At 35.2% G+C, this 27,802-nt stretch overlaps 2 protein-coding genes across 10 annotated transcripts in view; one reads left to right on the forward strand and one right to left on the reverse strand.

The window, feature by feature from the left end:
- The window catches only part of RUNDC3B (RUN domain containing 3B), a 143,762-nt gene extending 140,375 nt beyond the window's left edge, over window positions 1-3,387 (forward strand). For all 6 annotated transcript variants that reach the window (XM_047694679.1, XM_047694682.1, XM_047694680.1 and 3 more), the window contains one exon: window positions 848-3,387. In XM_047694679.1, the coding sequence (XP_047550635.1) occupies window positions 848-993 (146 nt within the window). In that variant the 3' untranslated portion in view covers window positions 994-3,387. The remainder of the gene's footprint in view (window positions 1-847) is intronic.
- A 3,225-nt stretch (window positions 3,388-6,612) lies between these two features.
- The window catches only part of SLC25A40 (solute carrier family 25 member 40), a 54,494-nt gene continuing 33,304 nt past the window's right edge, over window positions 6,613-27,802 (reverse strand). For 2 of the 4 annotated variants that reach the window (XM_047694687.1, XM_047694688.1), the window contains 7 exons: window positions 23,507-23,574; window positions 21,055-21,179; window positions 19,891-20,064; window positions 15,745-15,854; window positions 12,101-12,182; window positions 7,285-7,365; window positions 6,613-6,904 (listed from right to left, as the gene is read on the reverse strand). In XM_047694687.1, coding sequence (XP_047550643.1) covers window positions 6,792-6,904; window positions 7,285-7,365; window positions 12,101-12,182; window positions 15,745-15,854; window positions 19,891-20,064; window positions 21,055-21,179; window positions 23,507-23,574 — 753 coding nt within the window. In that variant the 3' untranslated portion in view covers window positions 6,613-6,791. The remainder of the gene's footprint in view (window positions 6,905-7,284; window positions 7,366-12,100; window positions 12,183-15,744; window positions 15,855-19,890; window positions 20,065-21,054; window positions 21,180-23,506; window positions 23,575-27,802) is intronic. The other 2 variants (XM_047694689.1, XM_047694690.1) reach the window with 2 other exon arrangements.

Here is a 27,802-nt window from a genome sequence, read left to right on the forward strand (position 1 = left end):
ACACAAGAAATTCCAGGTCCTTTCTCAGTGTATGGTTTAGAAGAATGGAGAGCCCCACAATTATCATACAGTATAACTAGGTAGGTTAGAGTTCAAAGGACTGTAGGAACACGTCAGAGGGGCCATTTGAAACTATAGAGAGCGTTCAGAAACACCTGCCGTCTGGTTCAGTTTAGACTTCTATAACTGTGTAAGCAAAACTTAAGCTTTTTATCTACTTTGGAAACCTGCTAATTTTCAAAGACCTCAGCCCTTCAGAGCCTCAAACCAGCCACTTCTAGCTGGTATTTGCAAACTTAACCAGCTTTGGAAAGAACTTGTGTTCCCCAGCTTTGAAAACAGATCTGCCAGTCTTCCTCACGGGCCTACTGGAGTCCAGGACGTGACAAAGTTCCTGAGGCAAGGTAGAAGCTGAATAAATGTTCAGTAAGTGGGCTAAAGCTCTCCCAATCCAGCCCTCTTCCTGAACTGAAGCAGTTTTGCTTCTTTCTGCTGCATTACTTAACCTACACAGGGATTTCCTGGTATTTCTGTGGCCTGGGCATTGGTACTGTTAGTTTATTATCCTTTACCAAGTGAACATGAACATACTCTGGAAAAAAAGGTAAAGTTTTTATTTTTGTCCTAAAACATGGTTATCTCAAACTTCTATAACTAGAAATGTTATGAGGAGCACACATAATCCTCTGGTAATGTTTTTTGAAGGATGGCATTGAAGTTATGGAAATATATAACTGGCTATGTTTAGAGTACTTTATAAAGTTATGTAAGTTTTTAGTTTTATAGGATCTTTTGGTAACATTCTTCAAGGGCAATTAAATATTTGTTATTTAATCTTAACTTTCAGGTAAAGAAGATACCCCCTCATTACTCGGTCTCTGTGGATCTCTAACATCAGTGGCAAGTTACAAATCTCTAACAAGTCTCAAATCTAATGACTACCTTGCAAGTCCCACAACAGAGATGACGAGTCCAGGCCTAACTCCATCCTGAAAAATTTTATGTCAGAGCCAGAAGTTTTTATGTTGCAAATGTTCTATTTACATAAGTATGACTGCTGGGAAAACCTTTGGAATTTTATATTGTTCTGGCACATGTCTGGAATTCTATTGCTTCTATTAGAGAATTCAGTCCACTCCATGTGCCCTTCTGAGAGAAAATGATCCTGCCATTTTAAGATTCTTATATTTGTCACTGAGGAAGTTTAAAAATGAATAAGCTTAAAAAACTTTTAAATATCCTCTAAATTAATAATCCATTGCAAATTGTGACGTAAATTTATTATTCAGCTGATTTTCATGTATTTAAATGTACCATAATTGCCGGAGACTGAGTTCAAGGTTTTATTCCAGAGACAAAGCTAAGTATTTTCTTTTACTTTTATTCAGTGATTATATTTTCTAAAAAATGACTTAATTTCATTTTTCATTCATTTCTTCCTAGGTTCTGATGTTTAAATGCCTTGTTTTTTGTATGAGGAGGAGGTTCTCAGCTGGTTTCGTAGTGGCTTACTCACTTTTTCTTTAATAGTTATCATTTGGTACAATGATAATTTATAAAATTTGTAGGAATGTATCTTTAGGCCATTACTAAATTTGTCAGGGTCATAGGGAAAGTGTTTTACACCATTTTGGTAAAATGAATAAACTGTTTTCCCAAGATTTTCTTAAAAGGTTATTTAAAAATATCAACTATTCCTCAGTAGTTGGAAACATTTAAAAATGTAGAACAGATGTTAAAAAGTATTTTATAAGGAAAGACTTCGAGTCCATGTAAGGATTTGAGAACCTTCAAGTAAGGATCACTAGAGTCTAATCATACTCAACAATATGTCTGACATACAGTGCTGTTTTGTTCTCCCTTGTGTGCAACAATGAATCACGCCATGTTAATGTTAAAAACTGATGTTAATGTTCGAAATCCCTACACTTCTACAGGTAAAAAAAAAAAATTAGTTTCCTTTTTAAAAAAATTATGTGCTATAAAATCTTTTTGCAGTTTTGGGAATTTATAGATTTCATCCATCAAAATCCCACCATATTGAAAGAGAAAATGTCTGAAGTATATTTTCTATCGTAAGTACTATGAGGAAAACATGACCAGTTGTGCCAAAGAAGTTTTATACATTGTTTACATGAAGAGGACACAATACTAAATGGGGACTTCATATACTATTTTTGTTTATTAATAAAACATTACATTTAAACTCAGTAGCTTGACATGTAGGAACAGTACAACAATTTAACAGAGGAGGCAAGAGTGCTGAACATACTACATCATTCTTTGTATTAGAAATGTAGGAGTGTGGTGGTTCTCTGCAAGATTTAGGAGCTTTATTCTCATAATTTGGAATTTAAGATAATAAATAATAAGAATGCCAGTCTTATAGGGAAGTTCAAATGAAGTCATTTCAGGGACAAAGGAGGCCTGGAAGCCATTAAAATAAGTTATCCTAGAAGTACCAGAACATACTCAAGAGTTTTTACTCCTTTAGGTTAAGGCTTTAGTACTTGTAAAAATGCAAATATTCTTGAAAAATGGTACCTTTAACAATTTAGTGGTACCTCCTCTTAATTCTATACACCTTATTATGAGTGAGGTGCCCGAAGCAATTATTAATGAGCATGGGAATGGAAGGAAGATAAAAAATGAGGACAGTGAAAACCCTGGGAGGAGGGAAAAGGAAAATGGCTAAGGAGAGGAACTTGAAAATTCTTAGGTTGGCCTTAAGCTCTATTGCTGCCTTCCTAAAAAACGATCAGAATGTTCCAAATGCTTTATCCATGGTCCACTCTCAACTGATATTTATTGTTCCTCAGTAATTTTAAAAAATCATTGTTAAATTTTTTCCATACATTTTTGTAATAGAGGAAGGAAATTCAAGATTCCATAATTGATCACATTTTCCAGATTTGTCTAATGCATACAGTAACTTGTGCATCTTAACATGCTGCTATATGCAGATTTAAACATGACATCTGAGGATCATGACTTTTCCTCCTTTCTTGGAGCTCCTGGTATAAAATTCATCTGCTAATGTGAATTCAGGTTTCTATACAGTTCATTTCACACTAGTTATACATGTAGTTAATGTTTGCATGAGGAAACAATGTATGTCTCAATCTTTAATTTTAGGTGGTGGTGTTTACTGTTTACACACCCTACCCAAAACAGAATGCTGAATTATATGCTAATAATTCCATGTGTATTTTGTTGCCTTGATGTACTATACTTGTTGCATGTATATTAAAAGTTTTGTACCATGCATTAGTGGTTATATTTTTTCCTTCAAGACAAGTTACTGGATTCAAGTTGTAACCTGAACTTTGTTTTAGCAACTATGGTAAGTGTATATTACTCAGCACTAAAATACTAATATGACAAAAAGTTTTGGAGAAATCTTTATTTCAACTCAGATACCCTTTATTTAAAAAAATAACATGATCTGCTTTATAATACATAGTATCTGTTGAAATGGTACAATACAGGTAGTGATTTTGGTAGTGCTAATAACATAATTATGTAAGAGCCATGTTTGTTTTCTCACCATAAAATGGAAACATCATCATCTTCCCAGCACCTATGATGGCATCAAGGTGATGTCAGCATTGAATGAAATGATATAAACTAAGTTTTTATTTAAGTCATCTTTATTAGATTTACACACAAGTTTTCAAGTGATTAAAAGTGTGTCTCAAATTTACAACTTAGGGAAATTCTTTGTCAAAGTTCCTACTGTTAGATAAGATCTCCAGTTTTGTTCAACAAATACGATGGATTACTTCTGAAATGTCACACAACTGCTTTGAACATCAGAGCTCTTAAATATTTTTTAATTGGTTCCCTTTGTTCTTCTGGAAGCAAAGCAGCTTCTATTTAGTTTTAGAATTAGTCCTTTTTAACTGATAGGAAGGGGCCGATAAAAATCACATCAATGTCCTTATGGTCCCTTTTCAAAGTCTATTCTGGTCGAAACCAATCCTTATTATGTAAGTCCCCATTTCCTATAGCACTGTTTATTTCTCTAAAACCCAAATGAAGCCAAAGTTTCACTACATAAAACTCAGCCTTACTACAGGTGACACATTCTGGTGTGTGCTGTGCTCAACTATGCTACCTTCTTTTCTTTTCAGTTAAAATAATTGCTGGCCTTGTGGGGGGGGGGTAAAAAAAAAAAAAAAAAAAGAACAACCACTCTATAATTATTAGACCTGTACCAAAAATACTTGCTTGGTTTCCAGTTGCCTTCCTGTTTTTCCTTCCGGGGACTAAATTCCATTGCCTGATTGAGACTCCCACCTCCAGGTACGTTTAATTGTCTTAATCTTAAAAGCATTTCCTGACACTCCCTCTCTGCCCCCAAGCTCAGTGGAGAAATCCAGTGTCCTCATCATCCCCATCACTCCCTTTGCAGCCCTCTGTCAATCAGTAGCTCTGCCTCTATTTATAGCCTGTATCTGAAGCACTTCTACTCTCACGTGCTTCTTAAATTGCCAACCACGTAAAAAATCTGAGGAAATGTTAAATGATAGGTTAAAATTTATTTAAAAAGTTCATTTTGGAAAAAAATTAAAACCTGTAACACAAAACCTTCCCATATCCCTGGAATTCATGCTCCAGAAGGAGAGAAGAATTTAAAGGAGTCATGTAGTTATTAAATAAGCATAGCGAATAGTTTCCTAGAAATAAAAATTTATTTTAACTTCATATCTATTATTTCAAAAGTCAAATATGTGTTGTTTGGAAGGTGGCAAACATGTAATACTTGAACTTCTTTTTAAAAAATGTACACACACCTAAGAAAGTAAATGTGTTTGTTGGAAAACTTCACATAGATTGAAACTATTTGCTTTCAGAAACATTACCAAGAATATAATCTCTTGTCAAGTGCTTTTCAGTGGCTATTTTTTTGTTAAAATTAAAATTAAATTCAATTAATTAAAATTATATAAGTATAAAGTATAAATATATAAGTATAAAGAAAGCTTCAATTCACCCTTTTTATCCAGATACATGGCTGTTATATGTACTAGAAAAGCTACTAGGGAATTAAATTTATTTTAGATATAAATGGGAAGAATTTTCCATAAGTATAGTCTGTTTTGGGGGAGGGAGGGCAGTGGGAATTTCTCTACTGGTATTTCTATTAAGCTGAAATACATGACTGCTTCTTAATAATTATAAATTTAAATTTTTCTACCAGTTACCAAAAAGAAACATAACAGGACAAAAGTAAATTTAAATTTAATACTGTTAAGCAGCAGTGTTCAAGATAAACTTTCTTATATAAAGTACATCATTAACATAACTTTATTTGAAAATATTCAGCTTGAAGCACAGTGATAATTTTAAGAAAGCATAAAATATTTTAATGAAAATGTAAGTTAAAGTCAAACATTTATGATTTTATAGATATGAATGTTGCAAAACTTAAGGTAAATGAACACAGGATAAAGTAAACAGAAGATTACATACAAACCCTATATATTTTATTTCTGATGAAACATATGAACTCTTTTCTACTAAAATATAAAATACATAATTCCTCTACCAACACTAGAGATCTGTCACCTACCTATACTATTCTATTTTAGGGGGAAAAAAAATACTTCACATTTCAAGGCATATACATAGACTGCAATAAAGTGCTTTTTCTTATGGGATATAGATCCTGAGAAAATTTTTTTTAAAAAATTATTTTTGTCCTGCTGTTGTAGCTTTGTTTCATTCCTACAGCCACAAGCTATATTACTGAGGCATTAGCCTGTACTGACCAAAAGCTATTTCTTCAGGGAAACGGCTGCCTCTTTAGTCTCTTGATGTAGCATACTAACTAACATGAGATGTGTAAAATCAAGGGACATTTTGGAAGTATTTTGTGGCTTATATTGTATTCATCTCAGTGTTGTTAGAAGAAGACAAGTGACCTCAAGAGCTCCACATCAGTGATACCTGAATTCCAAGATGGCTGAAACCCGAGGCCCTTCCCTGGCTGAAACATTATTTTTACCATGCTAAATATAATGTGGTTTTTTCCCACTGTACACCCAAGAGTCACTGTGCCAAACATTTAAGACAATCAGTAAAGACTCCTTCTCTCTTGCAGAAACAGTAGATAATACAGAGTTTTTAGTCACCAAAAATATTTTTATCACATAAACAGTTACATTCTGGTTCATAAAGATAAAATAGCCATTACCTTTGGGTGAAGAAATCCTAATATGGGTGAAGCCTTAAAACGGCAATGGGAGGTATAAAACAAAAACAAAACTTGAATTAAAGTATTTAATAGGTAATTAGGTAAACATGAATAACGCTATTTAAAGGCTGCTATCTATTATGTACTTTGTTGGAATACTTAAGTATCTGTGTGCATGATTTAAGTGTGTATGAAGGAAGGGCATTTTTCTTCTAGACTCTGCACATCATTCAGCACACAATTCAAACTGTTCTGATCTATGTGACACATTTCCAGTGACATTATACCGAAATCTAGAATATCAAACTCTCCAAGAGATTTTCACTTTCAGTGCTAAGGAGTAATTTTTCTCTTCTTTACAGGAACACTTAATGATTATGATTTCTGGAATACCTTTTTCAATATCTCAAAAATCAGCATAACAAAATTTATTTTAAAATTAGGGTTATGATTCAGAGGCAAAGTAGAAATTACTGCTCGTTTAAATTATAAGAAATACATAAAATCATTTTGAGATAATGGTGAAAGAGTTCTTGCCTAAGAGTCTCCATCTTATTACTTGACTTTGTTATTTCCAGTTGAAACAGCATCACTAGTATTGCTGTCTTCGAGTATTTTGCTTCTGGAAAAAAGCCTTCCCAAATTCATAGGTACTGATCATAATGGCACAAGCAGGAGCAATTTTAATTAAACGGGGAATGAGGCCTGAAAAGAGAATAGAAAAAAATCAGTACAAATTTTACTTTATGTTTAAAAATTTTAAGTTTTAAAATGATTTTATTCATTTGACATAGCAAGAAAGCACAAGTAGGGGAAGGGACAGAGGGAGAAGCAGACTCCCCATGAACAGGGAGCCGGGCATGGGACTCTATTCGGGGACCCTGGGATCATGACCTGAGCTGAAGGCAGATGCTTAACTGACTGAGCCACCCAAATGCCCCTAATATGTTTGCATTAACATCATCAATGTGTTTTCATAAATAGGGAATGTTTTCAATAATTTCCTGCTTAAGGTTAATTTAGGAAGATGACAGATGTCAAAGTTATCATTTTATTCAACAATTTGGTAAAGCAAGTATTTTTACCTGTAAATAATCCTGCAAATCCATTCTTAGCAACAATATTCTTCATGATAGTCCAGGTTGACATAGGCAAAGGTATAGAAACTAAATGTTAAAATAAAGAAATGATACATTATAGATTACCATTTAATAAATTCTAATACACAAATACACATAAAAATGTTTATGGCCTTTGGTGTGTATAATCATTATAATAAGAACAAATCTATTTACCTAAATTTTACCCCAAACTTTAACAGCTGAAATCCTTGAAAAATTAGAAAAAGATGATAACCTTAAGGTATATAGGACTGGATATAATCGAGGAGGAATATACAGATGGATTCTATGAATTAAGTTTCTTAAGCTTGGTAGTGGGTCATATCCTTTACACAATTTCCCTGCCTTAAACATCTTTCATAATGAAAAATTTAGAAGATGTGTAAAAATCTTCATGGGGTTCCCAAAGCCAAACAAGCCCTGATAACCATTTTTCATTACATTTTTATTGTATACATTTTAAGAAGTGTTTTTTTTCCTAAGAAGTTCTGAAAAGAATACCTTGTTCTCCCTAGGGAGGTCTGTCTGCCTTTATTAAAACCTTTCTGAATAGATGTGCCAGTCTTTTTTTTTTTTTTTTTAAGATTATTTATTTGACAGAGGGCACAAGCCGGGGGAGCAGCAGGGAGAGGGAGCAGTAGACTCCCCTCTGAGCAGGGAGCCCGATGCAGGACTCAATCCCAGGACCCTGGGATCATGACCTGAGCCAAGGGCAGACATGTAACTGACTGAGCCACCCAAGTGCCCCTAGATGTGCCAGTCTTGATAAAAATTACATTAGTTTTGTCTCTTCCAAAGGGTAGATGAAGCCTTTTTTAAAATCAAAATTTTGTATTTTTATAAAATTTGATTAAAAAATAGTATTTCAAACTCTACAGTCACTAGAAGTACAGTTATAAAAGATGCACACACTTCACTTGGCATCTGCCAACAGTTAATTAACAGTAACGTCTCTCTTATTTGCAACCATTTAAAAATCTGAAAGTAAAAAACTTTTTTTTAAAAACAACAAAGATGTCACTGAGATTTAAACATACAGCTACGAATGAGCTATTCATGCATGAAGTTTACTTATCTTCATTTTACACAATGATTCTAAGCAGCTGGCTTAATTAGCCCACAGATTACTAGATGCAGTAGGTAAAAAAGTCTGCTAAGAAGCAGGCACACTACCGAATGAACACACCGAGGCTGTCAAAGTCTTGGTTTGATATCAGCTGGATGAGGGGCAAACACTGGTATGGCATCCTCATTAGCTGCTCAGAGCTGCATTCTAAGACTACGACAGTCAATGTGAACGTGGATGACAACAACTCTGAGTCATTCAGGAGGATTAAAGCATGTATTATTAAGCATGCCCAGGGGAAAAAAAGGAGAAGGCTAGAGAGAGCTTTCAAAAATGGCTTTTTAGAATTTTACCCTTAGTGGAATGGGCTCATTATTTCAAATCTCATTTAGAGAAATATCAGATTCTCTGTGAAGATAAATGGGGCTTTGCATTTATTTAGGAAGCCATATTATGATCAATATAAATACTACAAATATAAAGATAACAACTATAGCAATCCGACAGGAAGGATGCATTTTTGAAACCAAGAACAAAGTATTTATGAAAAAATATAACTTTCTAAAGTCAATGACCAAAATTTTATATTACAAGTCAGCAACTTCATGTTTAAATTATTCCAATTAAATTTTGGAAACACCTAGTGAAAGAAAGGAAGCCAAGTAGCCAGGTATTTCTGATCTTGAAGGATTCATGCCCCAAAGTGGTCCCTATTGAAACAGCAGCATGCACTTACTGCAGAAGAGAATGGATGGAAAGCATTGTAACTGAAGGTAAGCCTCATTCACACTCTAATGCAATCTCTGAAGTATCCTGCCAAGTTCCAACCCTCTAGAGTTATTCCTAGAAACACTCATTTACTGACCATCCACATTTATCAAATCTTAGCAACTATAGAGCAAATATATTCCTTCTCAGTGTCCTCCTTCCTCTCTCCTGAGAGGTAACACTCTCCTGAGAGGTAACCACTCTCTTGTGTTTCTTTTTTCCTTTACCTTTCTCATGCTTGTGTTTAAACTTTCACTACATCTGAACACATCCATAAATAACATATACTCTTGCTTTTTATGCTCTTAAACTTTGTATAAATGCTAGCACACTGTACATTTGTAATGTGCTTTTTAGGATTATCTGTATTGCCAAGAACAGGCGTATCTGATTTATTTTAATTGCTGTGTGTTATTGCATTACATGGATTATCACAGTTTACCTGGCCAGGGCCTATTTCCGTGCTTTCTAACTTTTGAGATTAAGAATCCTTAAGTGAGTATCCTTGTACAGGTGAGACGTTTTTCTAGGGCACATACCGAAGGTGAAACTGCTTGTTCAAAGAGCCTTTTTGAGATTGCCAGATTATTTTCCAAACTTGGACTCCCACCTGCTGGGCAGGAGTGTTCCCACAGCTCCATGTTCTCCCCCAAAACCTGGCACAGGTAAAATGTCCTCTTGCTGCCCTTCTGGTTGGCACTGTCCTCATGACTACTAAGACTGAGCTTTTCTTCACAAGTCTGTCACATATAACCATTTTTTAATGGTTTTAAAGTTTCTGTTGAAGTATTTTAAAATACTGAATATGCTCACAGAAAAAGAAGTTTAACTGGAACTGTCAAAAACCGGTGGATATGAGCCAGGTTTCAAAAGCTGAAAGGTGACATTAAATTTTTTTAAATTGTAAATGATGGACTCATAGTGAGGAAAAAGTTACCTCTATTATGAAATGTCGGACTCACTACAACCTACTATGCTTCTTTTCTATTATATTATGAGGTGTTTGAGGGCCTGGAGACGGCCTCACTTGTCTGTAGAGACCAGCATGGTGCACTCGAATCAGGAGTCAGATAATGGATGGGAGACAGTCGAGGTGTGCTTCTACAGAGATAACATTCTTACAAGGAACGCAGCATCATTCTCTATGGAACACTTACTCTTCTTTTTACTTAGAGATAATGGATTCGGTGTAGCTGAGCTAGAGTGGAGAAAGCCACTTCTAAAGGGAGCTGATTTACCTCTTCAGTGGGGATAAATAATATAAACATGAGAAAAAATATGGGCTGTTTATCATTCACATCAGAAGAAGCATGTCTTACTAAATATGACTGGTTCGTAGCTGAAGCAGAGTAACCAGTGAAAGTGACCAACAATAATCATATAAAATTAAGACCTAAGGCTTAAAGATTTCTCCTTTGGGCTTTATTGGAGAAACAGTAGAAAAAAAACAGTGATAGAGAGTTGAGTCTCATGAAAGAAGATGCTTCCCTGATGCCCATCTCAAGAAGGATGTACAGTCATTATCATGTAGAGAACACGTGCAGAATACAAAAGTTCGAGCCCCACTGTAGATCTACTGAGTGAGAGTCCACTGGGGGTGGTGCCCAGCTTCAGCTGTCATTAAAAAGCACCCCAGGTGACTCCAAAGATTACTGACCCAAGTAAGTGGCTCTCAAACCTTAGCATCAGAATCTAACCGTAGAGTTTCCTGTCTTCTCCCTTACTAACATCATGACCCTCGGCTCATGGCCATAGTCATGAATCACACCACAGAGAATATTCCTACTACATTAAATACTTCATGTAATAGAGGAAACAGGAATTCTGATGATTTGGAAGAGAGAATAAAACAAAATAATTTTGAACTATCCATGGAGAACAGATAGGATTTAGGCAGCAAGTAGGCTCCCACCCAAAACGGAAGTTGAAAAACACTAATAAACTTTGTTGACTTCCCCAGGTTTTAATTAGCTCTATTATGAAAATGGACTAGGACTCTGGAAAATCAAGACAAAGTAGTCACTAATATTCATAAGACTCAGTTGTCTGTAAAGTGTTTCTTTCAACAATTATAATACCTATTTTACTTGTATTTAGAATATTCTGGTGAGTTAGAACAATTTATTAACATTAGAATAGATTAATCGATCACAGGATTCATATGACACCATTTTGTAATAGATAATTTCCAATGGGTTTGCCACACTTTTCTATAGATAATAAATAATGACAGAAGGACTCTAGTAGAAGCAACTAAGAGTACACTTGTTCTAGAAGTTACAGGTTATGAACAGGTAAAAATAGGAGGAAAAAACGTATCAAAAGGAAGGGAAGCTCAAAAACATTAAGAAAAAGAATGAAATGTATACACATTGTAATGAAACAAAATACACCAAGAGAAAAAAGGGTTCCCACTAAATTCCTATCCTTCACCCTAATTTGTCTAGATTTATTTGAAATAATAGTTATATAGTATGTCATCTTCTCTTTAGCAGGCATGAGACTTAACTGATGGCAGGGAAAATATATAGATTTTTAAATTTCTTTTTTTTTTTTTAAGGTTTTATTTATTCATTTAACAGAGAGGGAGAGTACAAGCAGGGAGAGCAGCAGGCAGAGTGGGAGGGAGAAGCAGGCTCTCTGCTGAGTCAGGAGCCAGATGTGGGACTCGATCCCAGGACCCTGGGATCACGACCTGAGCCGAAAGCAGCTGCTTAACAAACTGAGCCACCCAGGCATCCCAGATTTTTAAATTTCTTAAGTTTTGGAGGTGGTTGAGAGTATTTTTTTTCCTCTGGGCATTCCATTCTAATAGTATATTAGTTTCAGTCAAAGCAGCAGAGGAAAAAAAATTCTTATTTTTCTTATTTAAACAGTCCCAGCTGGAAAGAAAAATAAAAACAACCATGGCATCTTGAGAAAATGTTTTAAATTAATTAAACTTACTTTTATGATTTTCATATATCCAAAGTTGAGTCTGCTTTTGTGTTTTTACTACATCAAATGGCAAAGTTGCAACAGCTGCAAACTGTCAAAAAGTAAAATTAATTTAAATCTACCTTTAAATTTTTTCTTAATATTTTTATATTCTTCTAAGTAGCATATTACTGAAGGACAAATACTGGGATCATAACTAAACTGAAACTTAAGATGAAGTCAGATACATTCAAAGAGTAGTTTTTATTAAAGAAAACAGATAACATGTCCTATGTATTTCTCCCACAATTTAGACGTAAACAGTCTCAAAAAAGTTCCCCTACTTTCCTGAAGTCACACAACTACTAGTGGGAGAGTCAGAATTACAACCAGACAGACCACTCAGATTCCAAAACCAGACTTCACAATTTCTGATGCTCCTGCAAGTCCTATTATTCCTTTACTACACATGAAGGTATAATACGTATTTTAAAGCAGAATTTCTGAATTATGTAGTAAGCATATAAAAATTTTCAAATGTCAAAAATAGAATTAAAAAATTAAATTTACACGAACAAATCCTTTTTTTTAAATGGGTTTTTTTAAAAGTTTTTTTTAAATCTATTAGAGAGAGAGAGAGAGAAAGTATGAGCATAAGCAGGAGGAGCAGAGGGAGGAGATGCAGGCTTCCCATTGAGTAGGGAGCCTGACGTGGGGCTGGAGCCCATGACCCTGAGATCATGACCTGAGCTGAAGCTGATGCTTAACCAACTGAGCCACCCAGGTGCCATCTTTATGGGTTTCACCATATTTATCAAATACAGTTACAACTGTTCACAAATCACACTTTAAAAAACATCTCAAAATCAATCTGATTATTTTCATAATGACTTAAGCAAAGAAGGTTTTTTGAAAGAATAGTTAAATTCCCTTAAGAATGTCTCTTAAGAAAGACAATTACCATATGATCTTCCTGATATGAGGAATTTGAGAGGCAACATGGGGGGTTTGGGGGGTAGGAAAAGAATAAATGAAACAAGATGGGATCGGGAGGGAGACAAACCTAAGAGACTCTTAATCTCACAAAACAAATTGAGGGTTGCCGGGGGAAGGTGGGTAGGGAGAGTGTGGTTGGGTTATGGACACTGGGGAAGGTATGTGCTATGGTGAGTGCTGTGAAGTGTGTAAACCTGGCAATTCATTGACCTGTATCCCTGGGGCTAATAGGCTAATAATACAATATATGTTACTAAAAAAAATTAAAAAAAAAAAAAAAAGAATGTCTCATAATGGGGGTACCTGGGTGGCTCAGTAGGTTAAGTGTCTACATTTAGCTCAAGTCATGATCCCAGGATCCTAGGATAGAGTCCTGCATCAGGTTCCTGGCTCAGCAGGGAGTCTGCTTCTTCCTCTCTCTCTGGTTCTACCCCTGCTGGTGTACTCTCTCTCCGACAAACAAAATCTTTAAAAAGAAAAGAAAAGAATGTCTCATAATATCTGACTTAACAGCCATGCAAAGTAAAAACTTTTACTTCCCTGTTCACATTTGACAATACACTCCTAAAATGCTCCCTGAAATCACTTACATTGTATTTCACCCCAACAATGCTGTTTGTTTTTTTTTTAAAGATTTTTATTTATTTGACAGAGATCACAAGTAGGCAGCGAGGCAGGCAGAGAGAGAGAGGAGGAAGCAGGCTCCCCGCTGAGCAGAGAGCCGGATGCGGGGCTCAATCCCACGACCCTGGGATCATGACCTGAGACGAAGGCAGAGGCTTTAGCCCACTGAGCCACCCAGGCGCCCCGCCAACAATGCTGTTTTAAGCTTCTGAACTGAGTTTCAAAGATCTCAGATAAGGAAAAATAAACTACTATTTCTTTCTCTCCACAATCCAGCACAGAGTAGCAAAAGGTAGTGACAAATGTTATATAAGCCTCTGAACACTTTCTAAAATGATGCGACTTAGGCTGTTCTGTTTTGTGACAGAAACCCTGAACATCACACTGATGTGCTTTTTCTGTTGCAGGGACAAGCTGTTGTTTGAAAACAGTCAAAAGGCAGTGATGCTTTCTAGATCATTAAAAACTTTTAAAATATAATTTTCTATGTTTAAGGAGAAATAGTGAAATAGAGAATTTTCTTTCCTATTACTGGAAAGCTGGGGCAACATCCTGAAGCCGTTATTCAACTTTTTAAAAAACTGTATTTATTTGAGAGAGAGCAAGAAGGCAGGGAGAGGGAAAAACAGTCTGCCCCCTGAGCAGGGAGCTGGATGGGACTCGATCCCAGGACTCTGGGACTTGAGCCAAAGGCAGACGCTTCACTGACTGAGCCACCCAGGCGCCCCACATTATTCAACTTTTAAAAAAGACATTAAACATTTATTTATAAGTACAAAATTAGTTTTGTAATTCAACTGTTATGAGTTTCTATATATAAGTAGTACTTGGTTTTTTTTCATTCACGCTGGATTGAGATACAAATGCAATACAGTTAAGTTACATTTAATCACCTCAAAAATAAGAAGGATAATGAAAACATTTTGCTGGTGTTTAACTACTTAAATTACTCAGAAAGTCACTGCTCTTTTGTCTCCATAGGCTTATAAACCGCAAGGTTAATCTGAGAGACTCCAGGCGTGGGAGCACTAGTCTAAGTTCTGAACTCAATCACAGTGGCTTCCTTAGCCCAGGGTTTCTGGTACAATTATTCCAGTATATTCCTGCAGGTTTCTATCCCTTCACTATGTTCCTTCACTCTTGTTTTCATTTGGTTCTAGTAGGTCAGCATCTCACTCTAGGTCATCACAAATTAATTTTGTAAGTTTGTGGAGATAAGAAAACTCTGTGGTCAAGATCATGATGATATGGATCTGCATAAAAGACCACTGCACACAGCTTTGCATTGTGTGGAGTGGGTACAGTGAACTCTCTACTACCTAAAAATAGTCATTTGAGATTCCTCCCTTCTGACTCTAATTTCTTTTAAGATTCTTTTAAGAAATACTTAGCCAAAATGTTCCCAAAGAAAGAGGAATTAGCAGCAGAGGATGAAATTACTTCTACTCAGTCTGATTACACATACGAAATGACACTCCATGAAATATTACCTAACCAGGTCTACTGGTATTAATTTAATGAAAAAAATATACACATACTTGGTAAATAATAAAGACTAATTAAAATATTGTAACTATAATGATCTAACAAAAAAATTTTCAAATAAAACGTAATAATTTATTTGTAATATAATAAAAACATAGGCACAAAATGCATTTTAAAATATTTAGTGACTAGGGGTGCCTGGGTGGCTCAGTCCGTGAAGCATCTGCCTTTAGCTCAGGTCATGATTACAGGGTCCTGGGATCAAGCCCCACGCTGGGCTCCTTGCTCAGCGGGGAGTCTGCTTCTCCCTTTCCCCCTCCCCCAACTCATGCTTGCTCTCTCTCTCCCACTCTGAAATAAATAAAATCTTTAAAAAATAAAATAAAATATTTAGTGGCTAATAAATTATTTCCTCAAAACAGGATAGTCAATACTTAGAAAATTTTTAAAGCACTGCAGCCAAAATGTGGTATCTCAATAGATATGAAATGCTATTAATCTTTCATTCTGTTTTAATAAGACAATTATCATTATTCTGGAATATTAACAAGAAAAGAATATCAACTTACAGAGCCAGACAATGCCCCTGAAGTAAAGTTGATCATAAATGTTGGTTCATATAAACCAGATTTTGCACAGAACCACTTCTTTAAAACTTCATAGTTATACCAGTACATTGCTATAAAAACAGAAAATGAAATGACACATAATTTAGAAATGAAATGTGGACTTTAAATATATAAGGCTAAATAGTAAACAAAAAGGGAAAGTCTAACCCTGATACACCCTACTTTCTGCTTGGACACACATACTAGGTGAGATTGAAAAAAAGAAAGCAAAAGGGAACCAAGTTTTCAGAAATACTCTAGCAGTCTTATAAACAAAAAACCCCTCTATACAACAGTAAAGTAGGACTTTAATTCCAAAACCTGACAAGGACAGTAGGAGAAAGGGCAACTACAGTTCAATCTCATTCATTAACACAGGCATAAAAATTCTTAAAAAAAAAAAAAAAAGGGAACCAAACCCAGAAGTATTTCATAGAAGATTGTATACTATGACTAAATTGGGTTATCAAAAGAGGAATGCAAAGGTAGTAAATGTAACAAACCCTTTAAATGCCAAACACCAGGGCACCTGGGTGGCTCAGTGGGTTAAAGCCTCTGCCTTTAGCTCAGGTCATGATCCTAGGGTCCTGGGATCAAGCCCCACATCAGGCTCTCTGCTCAGCGGGGAGCCTGCTTCCCCTTCTCTCTCTCTTTGCCTGCCTCTCTGCCTACTTGTGATCTCTGTCTGTCAAATAAATAAATACAATCTTTGAAAAAAAAAAATGCCAAACACCACATTAAAAGAACTATTGGATCATCTAAAACTGATGGAAAAGCATTTCATAAAATTCAACCCATTTTCACTTTTAAAGCAAAGCAATTTCTTGGAAACCTTGGGATAAAAGGAAATTTATTTATTTATTTATTTATTTTTTAAAAAGGAATTTGTTTATTGAGAGCAAGAGGATGCAAACAATATAAAAATCAAAAGCTTATCTGACTTTTCTTTCTCTGCTTCTCAAATGGGGGTTGGATTTTATTTGTACATTTTCTGAGGGTCCCCAACTGCCAATGGAATCCTTTATACAGGGGGAAGCTGTGGGACAGATTCCTTAAGAGACCCTTCGGGAGAAGGAAATTTCTTTAACTAGAAAAAGAATATACATCAAGAACACTTAACAAAAGTAACTGATGGTGAAACAACAGAATTATTTCCTTTAGAATGAGAAAAATGAGCGGGGCTCCGTAGCTCAGGAGTTAGAGCACTGGTCTCGTAGAATGAGAAAAATGATAGGGATGCAACATCATTTGTATTATTCAAAACTGTCATAGAAAGCATAGTTAGAAAAAAAAAAAAGCTCTGTTGATTAAAAATGAAGAGACAGAACAGTTACAATTTACATATGTATGTCTATATAGAAAATCCAAAAGATAGGCAAAGTGAAATAATAGTCTTAAAAGTAGCTGAATATTATATATAATCTAACACAGGCAAATTAATTTTAACACTGCCTAAGATTTGGAATTTTTATTTTAATAGAGCTTTTAAAATAGCTACCAAAGTTGGAAGTGGGTAAAACTATAAATAAATCTTAAAAAAGGGGTTATATGTAATATTTATGGAGAAAAATTTAAAATTCTACTAACACACTTTAAAGAAGAATTCTATAATAGAGAGAGATGACATTCCTAAGAGGAAAAATAAGGTACCAAGATTTTTAATAATGCACTAGTAATTTAGACAACACTGCAGTATCAGAGCCCGTGCTGATACAGGGAACAGATACATGCACACATGAAGCTCTGATGTGACAGGTGACAGTGCAAATCGCCGGAGCAAGTATAGTGTATCAATAAATGATGCTGGGATAACCATCTAGCCATATGAGGGGGGAATAAAGCTGAATATTTATCTCAGTTCGTAAGTGCAAATCATTTATGGATAAATGAATGGCCAAAGAAACAGTGCTCAACCTCATTAATAAATATAAGTTAAAGTGAGATACCACTTTAAATTACTACAGAAACAAAACTTAAGAACTTTGACACTAAAAGTACTGATGAGGGTATGAAATGAAGGAACAGGAAGCTGGTAGATGTACTGATCTATACAATCACTTTAGAAAAGAACCTGACATGTAATAATTAAAATGTAAATACTTATATGAACTAGCAAATCGAATACTAGAGAAATCCTTGTATGTGTCCACCAAGAATCTGTTAAATATATTCAAAATAGCACTTACTTGTTTACTAATAAACAAGAGTGAAAATGAAAACAAAAAAGTTTCACATAAAAATAAAAACGAGTCTTAAGATTTTTTAGTAAAATAAGCATTTTTTAAAGCTCAAAAATAGGCAAAACTAAGTAACATATTGTTTGGCAATAACATATGTGGTAAAACTATTTTTTAAAAATCAAATGAATAATATAATCCAGTATAGTGGTTACCATTGGAGCTGTGACAGTGGAGGTGAATATATGTGGTTTCATGATTTAAAAAACTACAGTGTTCTAGTTCAGAGACTGAATGGTGACTTCACAAGTGTTCATTTTATTAGAATACTTCATAATGTATACTACATTATTTCTTATTATCAAACACCAAATAATTAAAATAAAGACAAATAATTGGCCTAGGAATCTGTGTTTTTAAATCGTATACCTAAACACAAAAGGCTGAAGAGAAATACTAACGGAAAGGGCAAGATGCATAGATGCATAGAGATGTGAAGAGAGCACAAGAAAAGGATTAATTGCAGGGAAAAAGAAGGAGGAACTTTGAAGCATGCACATTTTATAAGCTATTTGTTAGTTTTGCACTTCTTTTTCATGATTTTCTCCCTCTCCACAATTCAATAATTAGCACAATCTCCTATCTGATTTATAATAGTATTTAAGTAGAAGTCAACATAATTCACATGTGCTCTTAAACATATTTTATATTTTGATTTGTAGTAGTTCACTTACCTTAGTAATTATTGCACTTAGGGTAATGTTAAAGGTAGTCTGTTTTAGCTAATGTGAATATAATAGTATCTTTAAAAAAAAAAATGAAACAGAAGGAAAACAGAAAGTCAGGCTTGAATTAGAAACTACTCGTCCAATAAAGACTCATGATGGTTAATCCTAGGTTTATTTTATAATAATTTAAAATTTTAATTTCCGGCTAGTTCAATTTAATAAAATACAGAAAATCTGTAAATTGTATATGCGGATTCTACTGAACAGATGATTTAGAGAAGATTTTCTCCTGGAAAAAGAAATAGCCAGGTAGTCTTATACTTTATTTTTCAAATTTCCAAAGTATAAAGTATCTAGTACATAAATAGTTTAATATTCATCAAATGAGTTCCCTGCAGTCATGTACAAGTTTGTAATAATTTTAAATTACAAATCCATGGATTTGATAGGATTCCATCAGCATACTGTATTTTGTAAAGTGAAACTTCTTATTGAAATAAATGAAGAGTGGGATAATGGAATAATTGAACTTGGAAATGCACCCATACTGTTACTGAAGAAGTTTTTAGCTCTGTGACATTGATCAAACAAATTAACCTCTCTGTGGCTCTTATAACAAATTGGTAACAGAAATATTTCCTATCCCATAACATTATTATAAAATTTTTAAAATTAAGAAACCTATTGGGTACTTAGTGAAAGCAAGGAAAAAGTGTTCTCTATCATGCAACAAACATTTGCTTATAAAACTCAAAATTAGTGTATTAGTGTATTAATACATTGTAATTAGAATATTTGTATTATATCTTATACAGCATTATAGGTAAGCTAATATTAGTGGAGAAGAATTAATCATGTATACTTCACATTAAATATATCCAATTGAAATATTAAAACAAAAATAGTTTATATAAATAAAACTATTGCAAAAAAAAAAAAAAAAAAGACACATAATGATCTGAGAGCCCAACATTGAACTAGGAGTTGGTGGTCACTGAAGAAGATAACTTACCTTTAGCCTAAAAGGACTTGAAATTTACTTAATTTAAAAGTGATATATATAATGAACCATTGAACACTATATCAACTAATGATGTATAATATGTTGGCTAATTGAAGTAAACAAATAAAAAAAAAATAGAAGTGATATATGCATAAGACACCACCACCTAAAATTTAACAGATACTAAGATAAATCCTACCTGAGAATGGTACATCTCTAAGAACAGTAGGAGCCCAGCCCCTCCAAAGGGAAATCCAACCATCTTCAGACACCTTCTTGCTGACAAATTGATGCAATTCTTTGTAAGAAAACTTCTTAGATTGCATCTTGGTTCTAATCAATTCTAATGGACTTATCACAGTTACTGCACCAACTAATACAAATAAGCAAATATAAGAAAACAAAAACAAAGCCATGTACTACACAAACACACATGCAAAAATATTTCATGCATTTTATATAAATAACTTTCATTCTGAAATGTCTGCAAACTTTAAAATCAAATATCTAATGATGCCAACATGTTGGTGCACATTTTTTTTCCTTGATAAAGATATTTCTTAAAAGCCTGTTTTCAGGGGCGCCTGGGTGGCTCAGTGGGTTAAACCTCTGCCTTCGGCTCAGGTCATGATCCCGGGGCCCTGGGATGGAGGCCCACATCAGGCTCTCTGCTCAGCGGGGAGTCTGCTTCCCCCTCTCCCTCTCTTGCCTGCCTCTCTGCCTACTTGTGATCTCTCTCTCTGTCAAATAAACAAATAAAATCTTAAAAAAAAAAAAAAAAGCCTGTTTTCATATAACTCCCTCTCTAGTCTCAACTCTTTTTTAAGATCTTATTTTTTATTTTAGTAATCTCTACACCCAACATGGGGCTCAAACTCACAACCCCAAAATCAAGAGTCATGTTCTCCACTGAGCCAACCAGGTATCCTTGGTTTCAACTCTTTCATGAGCGGTTCCAGAAATATTACACATCAATTAAACTACTACTCCCGCAGCACAGAGGAAGGTATCTTTCTGCACAGGTTAAATCTCCTTCTGATTAAACTCTGAATCCCAGAGTCTATAAAGGAAAATGATTCAGGACTTGGGCATCAATATGACATCAACTTGACATCTGATGTCATTCTAAAATCTAGAATCTAAAGTCTAAACTCTCTGTCCAGGATTCAACAGGGATGGGTTGATCACATCTTATTCTGATGGCAATCACTACATACTATATGACTTCTAGAGTATAGATATTAACAAATTAGTACAAACTACAATACTCTGCATTTTATACAAAATTATCTGTGACTGTCAAAATTTTAAAAGAAGCTTTAAACAGAAATCAAAATGAAAATATAGTAAGTTTATTACTTACATCTGGCAACAATTCCAGCAATAATTGGTATATGACTTTCATTTTCTCCTAATTTTGATCTCAGAAGAGCAGATAATTGATCATAGCAGGTAAAATAAATAACTGTGGCAGGAACTGCCATAACTCTGTTGGAAACACACCAACAAAAAGATTTATACAAAACTGTCACACGGCTTAAATATATTATTACTAAATATAAGCTAAAATCCTTATATATAAGCTGAAAGCCGTAATGAACCGGCCGAGATTGATTTTTCTTTTATCTTAAAATTATTAGTGTTTAACTTAGCAGGCAACAAAAAGATGTACAATAGGTATCTGCCCTACAGAAGTTTAGATTTTAGTTGTGAAGATAAGTCACAGAGCACTTGCTCAGGTCATAAATAGGAAACGACTAAAGAGGACACTCCTCTACCTCCTTGATTTGTTCTATTGTTTCTGGTCTCCCAAGAATCTTCCTTCCCAATTATATTCACTGTAACATGAAAATCCCTGAAGTAAAAAAAACAAGAACATTCGTAAAATATTTTTGAACTACGGAACAGTATCATACCTGCTTGGATCTAGAAATAAATTACAATTAATGTTGCAGAACTATATATATGTAGCTTTGAAGAAATTCCAATGACATATTCTTGCAAATGAAATTATCAAAAGGGAATTATTATTTTTTTAAAAGATTTTATTTACTTGACAGACAGAGATCACAAGTAGGCAGAGAGGCAGGCAGAGAGAGGAAGAAGCAGGATCTCCGTTGAGCAAAGAGCCCAATGCGGGGCTCAATCCCAGGACCTTGGGATCATGACCTGAGCCCAAGGCAGAGGCTTTAACCCACTGAGCCACCCAGGCGCCTCTCAAAAGGGTTAATAAAATCAAACACAAAGTTGCAGGTACTCTCATGTTACATGTATTAACATAACAAGAAACCAGTTTACATTTATGGTCTAAGGGACATTCACAGACCATACATTGAAATGTCTAATGTTCCATAGTGAAGTTTGATAATGAGAATTTAGAAATAGAACAGACTGCTGGTCTGGGATCAGCCACTAACTTTATAACCTTAGGCACTTTTTAAAATGTATCCATCAGGGGCACCTGGGTGGCTCAGTCATTAAGCATCTGCCTTCAGCTCATGTCATGATCCCAGGGTCCTGAAATGGAACCCTGTGAGAGGCTCCCGGCTCAGCGGGAAGCCTGCTTCTCCCTCTCCCACTCCCCCTTGCTCATGTTCCCTCTCTCTCTCTCTCTGTCAAATAAGAAAAATTTTAAATAAAATGGATGAAAGAAAAAAAGAAAGTATGCCTGAAAGTGACTAATTTACTCCACAAAAAAAGATACATTAAAAAGAAATGAAGGAAAAAAAATGTATTACTTGGGATTTTTACATTTAGCCTTACTAGTTTATCATATTAACTCAAACAATAGCTAGTTAGTAGAGAATTAAGATTATCCAGAAAAGGGGGACGCCTGAGTGGCTCAGTTGGTTAAGCAGCTGCCTTCGGCTCAGGTCATGATCCCAGCGTCCTGGGATCGAGTCCCGCATCGGGCTCCTTGCTCGGCGGGGAGCCTGCTTCTCCCTCTGCCTCTGCCTGACATTCTGTCTGCCTATGCGTGCTCTCTCTCCCTCTCTCTCTCTGACAAATAAATAAATAAAATCTTTAAAAAAAAAAAAAAAAGATTATCCAGAAAAGGGAAAGTATGCATATCACACTATCTTTTATTATAAAAGCCAAATAACACCAAGTTCTTAATTGCTGAAAATGAAAAAAAAAATTATGCTTGTGCACCAAAGACTGACCACAGCAGGCCTAGTTGCTCGTCTTCTTCATATTCAGGAGCGCCTTTTGCATGTTTTACCTTTGGTCAATTCCAAGGAATGCAGCCCTTGGGATATTCCCTATAATAAGGTATTTTCGATATGTCTGGAGCACAAAATCAACTTGTCTAGGTTGTTTTGTACAAACGATGTGGCTTTTGGCAAACATTTGCTTTCTTTCTGGGGGTCTGGGTTTTGGTAATCGTGATTACAAAGAAAGAACTTGCCTGCCATCAATCCCCAATATAAGCCCCAGACGCTGTCATTCAAACACGTTTTCAGGTAGAAACACTTTGCATATGTCACTTTAATTCACTGCTGGAAGAATAAGCCTGTCCTATGGGATATCCCCAGGGAAGGCTCTGGAAGTCTTATGCCTGCCTGGTCAGCTATTGTTGTGTCTTTGCCCTTCCTGATTCTGCTTTGTACATGAGTATAACCTTCTTTAGGTCCTCTGAGTCTTTCAAACAAATCATCAAATGTGTGGGTGGTTGTGGGACTCAAAAAACAATGCTTCAGAAAATGAAAAAGCCCCAATATTACAAATGTACAATTTTATCCGACTCTGCCAATTATAAGGCAAAACAAAACAGCAACCATTATTTAGTGAGAAAATACTAAATCGCAACTTACAAGGTAGGGGGAAGGCCACTCCACAGGGATTTAATGCCCTCATTTCGAACAATTTTCAAAAAGGCATCCTAAAATTATAATAGGAAAAAGTAGTCAAAATATACCCTGAACCTGATATATAAACTTTTTGATAAATAATTGGTACTTCTATTCTTTCAAGCATATATTTTCAAAATATGAGCTTCTCAGATTTATGTTATACCCATTCTTTTTAAAAAAAAAATTAAGGGAATTTTCAAGTTTTAAATATAAGTAAAACATTTCTGAATGATACTTTCTGCTTACAGAATGAAATTTATGTTACTCAGCTACAGAGTATTCTACTTAGGGCTTAGATGCCTAATTTTAAAAGATTATTATAAAAAGGAAATTGAGTAATGGCAGAGAACTGGTCACATTAACTCTCCTGAACAACTACAGAGTCTGGGAAAATATTATTTAAACCCAGTACTTGAAATCTCTGGAAAGGAATCAAACTGCAGGTAAAAATCAGTAGGAAGTCTGTTGTTAAAAGACAAACAGCAATGAGTGAGATTTGCAAATTTGCAGCTTTTTTGCCTATAAAAGTGGCAAAGAACAGCACATTTATTTGGTTGAGATGGCAGATACAGAATTCAGGTTGACAGAATATTCAGAAACTTAGGTAGGAAAAGGAGGCTCTACAGAAACCATAAGCCTCCAAGTTTGCATACAAAATCAGCCACCAAACTTGGCTGACCAATAAATTATGCAATCCCAGAGCATGACAACAAAGTCCTGCTCACCCCTCACCCCAACCCCCCCATAAGACATCAGCTAAAGGCTGAGTGGAAATTTCAGCTGCAAACCAACACAGAGGAGCCTGACTTTGGAGTGTGAATCCAGCCAAAGTTAACTCCTCCTAGAACAAAATGGACTCTTTAGAAGAATATAAAAGAAATCCAGAGTTTTAAGAATGTATCAAAATTCCTAAAACATAAAAAGAACAAGAAAATGTGCCCATACATAAAAAAAAAGTAGTGAACAGAAACCAACACTGAAATTTCAGATGATACAATTAGCAAACAAGAACTCTAAAACAGCTATTAAAAATATATTCAAAAACTTAAAAGATGATATGTAGCTAGTGAAGGAACAAATGTGGCATTTCAGCACTGAAACAGTTACCATAAAAAACAGCCAAATGAAAATTCTAAACCTGAAATGAAAAATTCACTAAGTGGGCTTAGCAGCAGAAAGGAAACAGCAAGTAGAGTCACTGAACATAAACACAGATCTTCAGTCTGAAGGAGGAGGGGGAAAAAGAATGAGGAAAAATGTAGAAGCTCAGGGACCTGATGGGAAACATCAAGTGGTAAAACAGATTTATTTGGAATCACAGAAGAAAAGAGAGAGAACAGGATAGGAAATAAAGGCCCAAAAACTCACCCAAATATGTGCAAGACATCAATTTACAGAGCCCCAAATCAGAAAAGATCCCAAGCAAAATAAAAACAATGAAAACAGAAAAAGAAAAGCAAAATGGCAAAACACATCCAGAGAACAGATGGTACAAACGAAGGCTAACTTCTCATTAGACGTAGGGAAGGTCACAAGATAATACAATGAATGACATGTTTAAGTTGCAGAATTTTCTATCCTGCCAAAACAGGTTTCAAAATGTATGGCAAAGACATTTCAGTACAACAAAAACTGAGAGAAAAACTGCCAAAATATCTGCATGAAAGAAATGCTGAAAAAAAGTTCTTCAGGAAAAAGGGCCATGATGCCAAATAGCAACTAAGATCTTCAAAAAAGGAAGGAAGTTTAGAAGAAATGAATCCTGTCAAGAACCATGAGGGGCCTAAGTACATGTACTCTACTTGAAAATTAACAAGTTAGCCTGCCATACTATCATGAGAGCTGGTGGAAGACAAGCATCTCTGGCTTAAGAGGTAAAGGACAGTTTATTATTCACAGGAAGAGCAACAGCCACAGTATCAGCATTTTCGTACCCATTTCCTGAGCCCCAGTTTCCACAGGACTACATGACGAAGGCTGGATGACATCAACACACAGTGGCCTTTATTACAGCAGGGGAAATCTGACCTGAGGGGACCCAAATCCTCTGTAATGGGCAGAGGATACCTTCCCTTTGCTCTAGAGGGAGACACTGTATCTTCCAAGGTTATTCACTATACAAACATCCTTGAAAAGATGGTAAGGAACGTATTAAGGGCAGTCAGCACCTTGTTCCCAAGATATGTAGAAACATGAAAGACTTGGAGAACTGTCTCCCTAGAAATTGGAACAGAGAAATCAATGTAATATTATTATAATTCAACTAATTAAAAAGAAGGCAAGAAAGCAAAAAACCAAAGAACAAAATAGGGACAAAATAGCAAAAAATATATAAAATAAGATAGACTGACACCCAACCATGTTAGGAAGTCCTTTAAAGGTAAGTACTAAGTTTTCCAATTAAAAATCAGAGATTGTCAGAGAAGGGACTTAAAAAAAAAAAACAAGGCCCAGCTTTGTTGTCTTGAAGTAAAAGGATAGAAAAAGAAACACCTTATAAACAGTATGAGAAAGCTGGAGTGGCTGTTTTACTATTAGACAAAAGAGGCCAAGATAATGAGTATTACCAGTGATAAAAAGAAAGACATTTCATTAAAATAAAAATGTATCAGAAAAACATATCAAGTATAAATGTGTATGTCCCTAAAACAGGGCTTCAAAACCCATGAAGCAAACCTGAGAGAACTCAAAGCGAAAAGAAACAAACCATCAATCATAATTCAAGATTTTTATATCCTCTTTCAGTGCTGACAGAATTGAAGAAAAAAATTAGTAAGAACTTAGGAGATCTAAATAAAACATCAGCCATCCTGACCTGATGGTTTACAGGACACTATGCCCAACAATTGCAGAATATCGGTTTTAAAGGGGAAATAAAATATTCACCAAGACAGATCATATGTAGGACCATTAAGCAAGATTCAGTAAATTTCAAAAATCTGTAAATTTTATAGAGTATATTCCTCTGACTGGAATAAAACTAAAATGAAATCAGAAACAACAGGATTCTATAAAATATTCAATTATTAATAAATTAAATATTACACTTCTAAATAACCATAGCAAAAAAGAAATCACAGGGTAATAAGAAAATATTTCAACTGACTGGTTGAAATTGAAATTGGGATACATCAAGTTTAGTGCCCTGAAGGACACAGTGGCCACTTCTGTCCTCATGATAAGAAAAAAGCTCAACTGAAAAACTAACAACTGCTCTAAGATTTATAAAATAACTGAAGTCATAGGGCAAACTGCTACCCTGAAAGCTGGATTAATAGATACAGAGACTCACAGCTTACTTGAGTGGAAGCCTGCAGTTAGAACCAATTTTAATAACTACACTTTATAAATCACAAATTGGCTGAAAGGTCAGGATATATACACTTGAGGATCAAAAACTGAAGGGGGCCCCACACTCTCATGAATTTTAGCTCTATGAGTCCTACCAGATTCTCACTGTGAAGATATCTCCTCCTGCTTCTGGCAACAGAAGGAGAAATGTACCAGTTTTGAAATGTACCCCAAACTTGGATTCTCCTTCATAAAGCCTATACTCAAGGTAAAATATATTATCAGAGCCTAAACCACTGCAATTTTACCAAAATCTAACCAACCTGGGGTAAGGGAAGCACTCAACTCATTTTCCTTAAGAAAATGAGTTGTCCTAGAACTAGTCCTAGAACGACACACTATTTCTCTTCCTGCAGACCTTATCACCACATCTACAGGGCTCTTGTAGAACAACAGGGGATCATAGCTTTGACAGAACCACAAGACTCAGACTCTGAGCAGTCTCTAGGGAAATTCAAAGATAACAGGCAAGACAAAAAAGAGGACACTGGAGGGAATTTTGTTCTCTGACAACAAAGCTACAACCAGCAGTAAACACAGCCTTACTTCTAATCAGATAAACCTATCACCTGACAATAAACCTGTACTGACCTCAGTTTTTTTTTTAACCCAATACAACATGTGTGGCTTTCAACAAAAGAAATTACAGAGTATGCTGAAAGACAAAAAACAGATCTGAAGAGTCAGAGCAAGCAACAGAACCAGACTCATATATGGCAGAGATCCTGGAATTCTCAGACTGGGAATCTAAAATAACCAAGATGAATATGGCAAGCATTCTGCTGGTAGTGTCAGAGGAGCAGAGGAGGTACAGTGAGGGCTTAGGGCTTTCACCCTCACCCATGAGGAATGAGATCACCCCGCCAGTGTCAGTGCAAACTATAAGGGAAGCCAGAACTCCTCTCT

The sequence above is a fragment of the Lutra lutra genome, chromosome 11, assembly GCF_902655055.1.
Source record: "Lutra lutra chromosome 11, mLutLut1.2, whole genome shotgun sequence".
Taxonomy (NCBI): domain Eukaryota; kingdom Metazoa; phylum Chordata; class Mammalia; order Carnivora; family Mustelidae; genus Lutra; species Lutra lutra.